General features: G+C 40.9%; 1 protein-coding gene across 1 annotated transcript in view; it reads right to left on the minus strand.

Moving 5' to 3' along the window:
• Positions 1-8,047, minus strand: part of PARD6G (par-6 family cell polarity regulator gamma) — a gene marked incomplete at its 5' end in the record, with an annotated part of 49,433 nt that extends 41,386 nt beyond the window's left edge. The window contains one exon of the mRNA XM_009078586.1: positions 7,825-8,047. Within this exon, the coding sequence (XP_009076834.1) occupies positions 7,825-8,047 (223 nt within the window). The remainder of the gene's footprint in view (positions 1-7,824) is intronic.
• Positions 8,048-10,025: the final 1,978 nt, after the last annotated feature.

Genomic DNA, 10,025 nt, shown 5'->3' on the forward strand with positions numbered 1-10,025 from the left:
AATTGCTATTTCCATACCTGTTCTGCCACTGCTGCTTCTGCCCCACTGCTGCCAATGCTCTCCAAGACTTCTTCTAGTGCTTGAAGCAAAACAGCACTAGCACTCCTAAGCACACACTCTCCTGTCCAGGGAGAAACAGCCTTGCAGAGCAATAATGAAAGCTAAGGCCAGGAGGAGAAAGCTGAGAGCTGAAAGGAATTAAAACAATAAATGGGAGAAAGAAGCAGAAAAGGAAAAAACACAAGAAAATTGGAGGTATCTGGGGAGATGAGTGGTGTAGAAGTTGTTCATGTCAAGTTTTTAGAGGTTACTTAATGTCAGCATATGGCAGGGGACTGAAGAGCAAGAACAACAGTGAAGTTTTCTAGGTTAATAGTTTCCTTAATATTCCCACAGGATTCTTTGCTACTCTAAACATAGCGCAGAGGAAAAAATAAGATCCAAGTAGATCATCATCAGGGGCAGGTTCAAGAAAGGGTTCTTTCAACCTCCCCCAAACTGCTTTCTCTCTTAGAGCTGAAAAATATCCAGCAATCTTACCCAGTATTAATGCCGACACATTTAAATCTGAAGCATGCAATACCAACAACACAGGCAGCCTGAAGACAAAACAGAAGCTTACAGTCACTTAAGAAATAGTTTGAGTTACATTTGTTGAATTCTATTTGAAGCTAACTCTTCAAAGTGTACTACAAACACCTGGCAGAAATATACTTCACTGCATGCTTGTTTTCAGTGCAGAAGTCTATCAATTAAGTTGTCCTATGACTTTGAATGTACGTAAGAGTTTAGAGTACTTCAAAAATTTAGCAGGAAGTCTATTCCTGAAGGCCTGAATCCTGAGTTAGTGTTTGTATTAGCACTGTGCTATCTACTTTCCCTCACTACATGAAAGCTATGTCGAGCTCATGAGGTCTTGTCAGGTAAAATCCGGTGTCAGAGAAGAGACTGTCCACTTTCATTATTATCTGCACATTATACTTTTTTCCATCACTTACAGAAGGGAAATGACAACTAGGCACAACAGGAAAAAACCTGAGCCATGAGCAGGAAACAGAATCTCTTGTTTTGACTACTAAGGTAAGAAAAGATAAATAGTGGAAAATTCCCCTCATGAGGACCTTAACAGAGGTGGATCATTTGACAAGTCTTCCTCATCACTGTTTTTATACCTGTCAGAGCAGCTTCACTATCTTGAATAAAAAGGATCAGACCAAGGAAGAAAACAAGAATTAGTTTCACTTGAGACAATCTTTAAGTAGACATAATTGGGGAGTTCTTGTATTTTGCTTTTTTAAGTACTGTCAGAGCAGCAATCTGCAGCTGTAAGACAACAAACCAGAAGTCTGGAGGGACAGAACAGTGTTTATTTGCTTGTTCTTATGTGGGTTACCAGCTGAAGCTAAGGATGGAGTTGAAGAGAGGTTCCTATTACAGGCTGCATGAGTTCTCACTGTGAACAAGTTTCTTTACTCTAAATTCAGCACAATGTGTGGAGCTGGTACCAGCTTGATGAAATTTTTAAGAAGCATCAACTGTTAAAGTCCATTTTTATTATTAATATATTTAGTTATGTGTATTTATTTAAGTTACTCAACTTTGAAACTGAAACGAAATCCCATGTAGCTTTGACATAGAAGTACAACTGTTTGCTGTCAGTGACAGAACAGCAATGACATTTTTGCCAGGCTTCTGTTCCCTGCTTACTGTACACTGCAACTACAAATATTTATGCAGTGCATATTTCTGCGACAGTTCCCACTATCAGTTATCGACGGACTCCACGAAGCCTGTCTGTAGGCTATGCTATTTCCATATGCTTTCCCCCTCTTTCACTGAAATGTCTTGCTTAGCAGCTGTTCTGGTTGCAATTAAAGTAACCAGTGATGAAAATCAAACATCCTCATATTCTAAAAATGGAGTTTTCAAGGAGAAGGAAAGAAGCAGCCTCATGCTGGCTCTGCTCAGGCACCAGGTATCAGTAACCACGCCAGGAACAAAATCCAAGGCTGTTTTGTGTTTATGTCTGACAAACCAGATGAAAAACTTCATGTTTTTAAAGTTGCTTAATAAACTAGTTGAAAGATAATGATTACCCAGTCTCATAATTTGCACATTAAAGGTGGAGCAGAGAAATTACAGTAATTTGTTGCCAGACTTCACTGGAACAAACAGCTGCATTTTACTTATCTCCAGATATCAAAGCACTTGAGTGGGACAAAGATTACTTGGCTTGACAAGCTTTCAAAGACCCCTCCAGCTCAAACCCAGAGATGTTTCTGAGGAAAATCATGAAAGGATTTCATTTAAGCCTAGCAGCAGTTTCTATTATACTAGCACCAAATCTACCACCATCCTCTAATCTTGTCAAAACTAAGAAACGATACTTTGCCTCCTTTCCAAACACTGTGGAGCTGCATATTTCCAAAGGCTACAAGCAGACAAGTTTTTCCCCCCAGGAAGCAGGGGCTTCATGGGAGTAATAAATTGTTTTAAATATGCTGTGGTCGTGCCCATCCCATGCTAACTCTTCACTCAACTAATTTTCTGCCAAAGAGCTGGCTCGGGTTGCTCAGCCACTGGGTCCCACTAGTGCCAGCGCAGAGGAGACAGGGTAGCAGCCCTGGGACAGTCTTAACCAACAGCAGAGCCACATCCTCCAGTGCACCCATGAGCTACACTGAGTGTCAGGAGTTTCTTCCCCACCCTCCTTACACAGAAACAGATACACTGAAGACCTTAAGTCACCTTCTCTACACCCTCAACTTTACTTTATTCCCTCAGTCACAGAAGTCCATTGTGAAAATCTGTTCCGTTCAACCAAAAGCAGTTCAGTATTTTCCCCTCCCTACGTGCTGCAACCTACTTTATTATTTAATATATCAGATGCCTTTGAGAAAAAAAGTAAAATCACATTGTTCTTGTTTGGAAATAGAACACTTTGAGAAGGTAAAGTCAATGCCTGTGTTGTAAAATAAACCTGAAAAATGAACTGAAGAACCAAAAAGAAGATGTGAAAGACTTAAACTTTTCCATGGTACCCACTCCAGAAGGCTGAGCAGAGAGCTAAAGGTTTTAGGTAGCTGGAAATAGTTGCTGCCTCAAAGCCAGTTTTTGTGTTTAACACATGTGGTTAGACAGCCAACAACCATTCCTGGGGATTATCTGCTCAGAGTATGAAAGACAATAAAACAACCCAGCATTGGTTTTTCAGACAGACCTGGGCATGATTCCCATTAGCACATTTTATTTTAAAACTGAGTGTGATTGCTCTGATTTTATAATACACGAAAGCTAAACACAGATGTTGGTACTTTGAGCTGATCAAAGCTTTGCCAGGTAAATAACGAACTGCAGAGTTATGAACTGCTTCTGAATATGCAGAAATATGTTGCATGGCACAGCAGTTTAAATACATTACTCACTGCATGCAGTTGAAGAAAAACAGCATCTTTGAATCTTTAATTTAAATTAAAACCAGCCAAATCCAAAACCCAGCCAGGTAAATGCACATTTTTCCCTGTTGATTTTGGATCAAGCTTTAAGTGAGAACTGATGGTAGACAGCAGCTCTAACCACTCAAGGAAGAAAACAACAACTGGTGTTCAGTACTGGTTTACTGTTACAGTAATGGACTATCAAAAAAATGTAACTACAAAAGAAAAGACATATAGCAAGTTTCTGAGGATGACACTTGATGGGTTTTTACACACTATCAGTTTTCAAGACTGCAAAATGCAAGACAATAGATATCAGATGACATCAGCCTTCTACAACTTCTGGCCATGTCAATTAACACCTGCAGTTCATTTGTGGCATTTACTAAATTATGATGCAAGGCCCTGCTCTAGTTAGCTGTAGAGTATGTTTTAGGGCTATTTGCTGTTAGAATGCTCTTCAGCTTCTTGAGGTTTTTTTTCCTTTTATAGTCCTGTAAGAAGAGTAATATTTGACAAAGCTAAGCTGAAATACAGATCCAGCACCTGACACTTCAGTACTTCACCTGTCTCTTACTTGTAGGACACTTATCATGAAACGGTTTAAACAATTAGAAAGCTTTGATTTTACTGATGGATTGTAAATTTGATCTAGAACTTGCTTTAGGATTGACAGTGCATTCATCAATTTATTGTTATTTTTATTGAAGCAGAACACACCTCGTGTTGTGATGGGGACAAAACAAAAAGGCTTCTCAGAAGAGTTTGTTTGACCTCAGTCTGGGATCAAGATGAGCCCTGACAGTCTGTGCATCACCTCTCAGGTCCTCTGCAACTTGAGGACCTGATTTGTAGCAGATTTTCTTTTACCATCCATGCAAACTCTCTAAACCCTCAAGAGTGACAGGAAGTGAAGGTCTGGTCATCAGCAGCCTCCTTGAATTTATAGCTTATACTTAAATATTTTTGCAGTATGCAAGAGACTGCCCCAAGTGCTGTAATTTATATCAAACACAGAACAAACAGTCTTGAGAAAATGATGAACAACTGCAGCATTAGATAAGCTCTTCCTTTATGCAGGCCTTGGCTAGAGTACAAGAGTTCAATTATTATGGAGCAAGTCAAACACAAACGTAATTTCTTGCATCGCTCTAAGGTCTTTGGAACATCCATCCCTTTCAGAGTAACAGGCACCTTCCATAGGAGTTCTATGTATGTCTGATATCAGCTACAGATGAGTGAACAAATTCTTGGGCTCAGTTGATATAAATCACTACTGTACTAACAAAGTCACAAAAGCCACATCAGTTTACAACACAGGACATGACCCATACTTGAAGCCTGGGAAAGCAAGTCAAAGGAAAATTGCCTTTTCTTTTTATAGCCTGGTTCTCTAATTAAGATTTTTGTCTGCACTGTAATTTGGTATTGGATGGGGGGGGGAAGAAGAGCACCACATACTTTCAGCAGACAAATCACTATGAGCAGTAAAAATTTGCTATAGCTGAGTTTACTCAAACATGACCAGCAAACGTCCCAGAGCCTTCAAGACACCAAAACTATGAACAGTAATTGTTGCAAACATGCTGGGAGTGGCAACTCAAGTCCTTAGCAAAAGGGCTGTCTAATAAGCACTGATGTCCCCTGCCTCCAAAGGAAACAACTACTGTGATCCTGAAAAATTTGGGGCTCAGGAGACTTGAACAAAGAAAGAGAAAGCAGAATAAGACATCCCATACCTGGACAACAACATCACATGAAGAGTCCAAGCAACGAGCACACGGTTTGCCTCGGGGACAAGTGAGGAAAAGGCTTTTGAATTGAAAAAGTGCAAGACTAAGCTCAGATGAAAAACACATAGGCAAACAAAAGTCAAACTAGCAAATTGCTTGCTTGATTACTGTGCAAAGAGCAAACTACCTATTTGCCCACTCTGGGAACAAAGTTACGCTGTTCTAACACGACTGTAGAATTCACTTGACAAGAGAAAGGATAACCCAGCTATAAACTGGGAAAACAGATGACTAATCATGCAGTTGATAAACAGTTTGCTCCGTGAGAAAAAAAAGACCCGAACTCCAACTATTCAGTCCTCCTATGCCTGCATACTTCTGCCCAGTTTCCTCAAACCCTCCCTACTCTGCAACACTGCAAGAATAACCAACCCTTGCCGGCCACCTCCCAGGACTACTCCTACTGAAAGGCACTGATCCCTGACCCAAAAGCCTAGAGAGACCATGCTCTGCAGTCTCCTTCAAAGTCACAGAAGTGGACTGCCCTCATATTTTACTAGCATCCCTGTCACCTTAATTTCCTGTCTCTGAAGTCAGAGTTTAGGGCGTGAGCTGAAGAACTGTAGGCACACCACATTCCCCTGGATGACACAATGATTTCTTGGTACTAGTCACTTTGTTCTCTAATGCAGTTCTCCAACAGAAGGACCAGCATTACTCTGTCACCCCAGTCTGAAGAATGGGAAGACAGCAGGGGAGCAAAGGAAAAAGAGAAACAAGATTTCAGCAACTTCTACTATTGAAGGGAACCATTTCTAAAGGCTTCATCTAAGCAAAGGAAATGGACATGACTGTTTGGGACTATCTGCAAGTATGAATCTCAAATGTCAACCTCAGGAGTCCCTTATAAAAGGTACCATTTAGCAAAAGGGATGGGCCAGAATTTACTGTTCCCTTCAGCTTTATAGTGTGCTGGGAAAGCTTTCAGGCTTTGCCACATGTGAGGAGCCTTCCCTCTTGCTTCCTTACTTGTCAGTATGATTCTTCTCACTGAGCAACAGGTAAAAGAAAAGCTTTCTAAAATGGAAATAATGCCCTTTTCCATTAAGGGTTATCAACCTTCACAACTAGCATACTTCTACCAAAGAACAGGAGGGAGCGTTTTTTTCTATATGTAGTCAACAGTTCTCCCATTTGCCTACGTCGGTGATCAGCATTTTGGTGGCAACTCCCTCCCAGTGCAGAGGTAAGGATACTCAGTGGTTTCAGCAGTCTGTCCAAAGCAGAGCAAGGGCAATGCAGTTTGAACAGCATAGATCCAGAGACATGAATAAACTTGAGCCAAAGCAGTCATGACAAAGTCATCCAAAGGATTTCTCATGACCTGACCCACCATGAACATTCACAAGCCCTAACAGGCATTGCAGGAAGAAGACACTGTAGAACATGATCCACCTTCACATTTTCTGCACAAGGAGAGCTGCAACCAGAAAGGAGGGAAAGTCCTCTCCCACAGACACTTCCACTCACCTGATAGACACATCAACAAAACAAACTGCTCTATACCCTCTCCTCCACTGTCTCCTTGAGCACTTATTCACATCTTAAAAAAAGGTGGCAGACAACATGCTCTGAACGGACAAGGGCCACACAACCCTGGAAGTATCTGATGACACAAAATCAAACCATATATTACAGCAGCATATACCACCAAGCAGGCTGGAGCCTCCTGCTAAATCCTTATCACTACACAGAAGAGTTCAGGCCAAAAATGCTACATGATTGCACAGATTCTCAGATCAAGTCTTGTTTCTGACTCTGTTGCTGACAAGACTTTAATTCCAAATGCCCTGTGTTATAAATCACTACATGACTGAAAAAAACTGTGGAGGAAGTGTTAACATGGTGTTAGGTTCCCCTGGAATTTAAGGAGCTTTTTGCAGAAGACATCTTGTTATAAAAACAAATGCTCATCTGAAGTAACTGCCAAACATGATCTCTAAGGACAACAACACACAGTCACTTAAACCTGACGTCATCTTGACATTTGAGCAATTCTGCTCAAGGTCTGCTTGATGATTCAAAACGAGAATAATCAGCACTCCTTAGTGTAAGGATGGAGAGGAAAATCATCATGTGTCTGTTTGCCAGCTCAACATAGTCAAACAAGACATCATTTGTGACAACTATTTTTCATAGCTATCCACCTGTGTGCATTCACACGCTACACAGGCATGAATCATTTGGATATGACACTATCAAGATGGATAGATAAGATTTCTAAAAGTGAAGCAGTAGTACTAGGACCCCCTCCCTCCTCACAGCTCCCTCAAACAAGTGGAGTGGCGCCGATGAAATGTTCCAGTGATGACACAGTACCAGCAGCACAAGGTACACTTTCCTCAGAAAATAAGGGGCTTATGGTGATTCTCAGCACGTTATCCTTCAAACACCTTACAGGCAGCAATGTAGTCCCCTTCTGTATGTCCTGAAGCCATGCCATTCCTGCAAGTTGCAATGACGTGCCTAGAGGAGGAGCAAGATGGCTCCTAGGTCCTTACTTACATCGTTTCAGCCCTTAAATGCAAGCCACAAATCCACTCTTCACCTTGTCCCAGCACACTTCGAAGCACTGAAAAGAGAATGCATCTTACCTTGCCTTTGTATAAAAACCCTGAGCAGGGGATGAGCACTTGAAACAGCCTTGAAGAAGTTGTCATCATTATTGATAGGGAGAAGGTCTCCATGAACATCAGCATATCCAATCATCACTTCCAGGTTGGCTATGTGATGAATGTGAAGAATTAGTTTGTAGAAGTCTTCAAACTTTCCTGGCTTGTAGCGATCCAGAGAGAACCTTCTGAACTCTGCCCCAAACTGCAAGAGAAAGCAAACAGAGCATCAGCAGATGTGACACCACAGCCCAACACTCTAGCTTGGCACCGGACCATGGTATACATTACCTCTCTCTTTCTACGGTGATTATCGGCACATGTTGGTGTTTACAAGTCTACAAGTGGCCTTTTAGGTCCTCACATTGGAGCATAACCATGACTACACCAAGACATCACTCTGCTTGACAATAGATATGCTCAAGTGTTCCACTTTAAAAGAAATCATATCTTAAAATATTACGTCTTCATTAAATTCTCTAGAGGATAACTGCATTTGTAGGATTTAACTTTGAAGGTCCATCATTCATTATCATGATCTCAGGCATCCACAGAACCATTCTTCTCCAAAGCAGAAGTATTCACTCTACTGCTTTCAAAAGAAGTTACTCAGCTATTCAAACCACCTTATAAAAATTCTGTGCATGTTTCCCATCAATACCACTGGGATCCCAACCACAAGACCTTTAAAGAAGCATGGTATGTGAGCACACAGCTTGTTACTAGAAAATACACTCACTCTAGATGCCCCTGAATTTCCTGGTAAATCTATACAGGAAGAGGCAAGTCAGTTTTCAAGGTTTTAATTTTTCTGTCACTCCACTGGTTCTTATTTTTAAAGCTTCACAGACTGCTAAGTGGTTGTTATTAAAAAAAAAATAAAGGAAAAAGGGGGAGTGATTTGGCACAAGAAATTGAAGACTGAGGAGAAGATTTCAATGGACCTTATTTCTGATATTTGAAACCAAATATGCTATTAAGAACAGGAGGGGAAAAGTGATCCTCTAATCAAGGAAATTAAGAAAACAAAAACAGGCATCTAGCTAAACTATATAGCTTAAATGATCTTTCTGGTACATTCAATTTAATGACTCAGATTGTATAGCATTAGTAAACTACTGTTCATCAACCAAACCTCTGAAACCATCCTAACTCGCTCTTGAAAGCATAGAACCACAGCCACAAATCCAAGAACAAGTAAGGCTGTGACTAGGATCTCATGAAGTTCTCATTTGCAAGGCCAGTCAATACCAGGGATAGAAACCAAAAAAAAAAAAAACCTAACAAACACATACACACAAACATCAAAAGAAAGAGGGAGAATCTTCTCTAGATAAATTCTTCCTCAAAATGCAGAGTGACTTGCTTAGACGTTTTCAGCTGTTAAATCAACTATACATGCAAGCCACTCTTTTGCTGAGGGTAACAAAAATATGAATCATCACCATAATCATCTTCAAGCAAAAAGAAAAAAAAGCCAACACAACCCTACTGGCTTTGGGCACAAGCATGTTCTCAAATTACTTCCGCAGTTATGAAAAAAATCCCACTCTTCAGCATCAAAGCCTAGTTGTGATTATCTGAAAGCTTGTTTAGTCAAATTATGCTGCTTGTTTGCAATATTAACTGCTAGTTCCAGTTTGGATTTCAATTCAGAGTGCCCATCCAAATGCACAAAAGGAGAACAAACCACAGCTGGTTCCAATGGAGGAAAAACAGTCCTCCTTTGTCCTCCGCCCCCAGCTCCTCTCCAGAAAAATCCAAGTGGCAACATATTTCTTTTGACATTTCAAACTAAAAAAATGCTTAAGTCTTTTTATTTGAAAAGTATCTTCAAGTTTTCTTTTTCCTAGATTGCAGCAAGAAACAACCACCTTCAAGTGGCAAGCTTAGCATCTACCTACATGGTAAACTAAAGGGGCAGGAACAAAGTCTTTGTAGACTTTGTTTTGAGCTGCATCTCCCGATCTGCACACCTGAGATTCCTTGGGATTCCTTTAGCCAAAATGTCATGGCATTCAGATGCCAATCCCAGGAGCCATTTGTTTACTGTACATGTTTAGGACCATTAGCATGCCCAGTACTTGCAAGGAAGCAGCTGCTATGCAGTCTCACCCCAGCCAGTACAACACCCACCCTACAGAGACCCCGGGGACACCTGCCTTGCACACTCTGCTGGGGGA

The sequence above is a fragment of the Acanthisitta chloris genome, unplaced genomic scaffold (genome assembly GCF_000695815.1).
Source record: "Acanthisitta chloris isolate BGI_N310 unplaced genomic scaffold, ASM69581v1 scaffold32727, whole genome shotgun sequence".
NCBI classification, from domain to species: Eukaryota; Metazoa; Chordata; class Aves; order Passeriformes; family Acanthisittidae; genus Acanthisitta; species Acanthisitta chloris.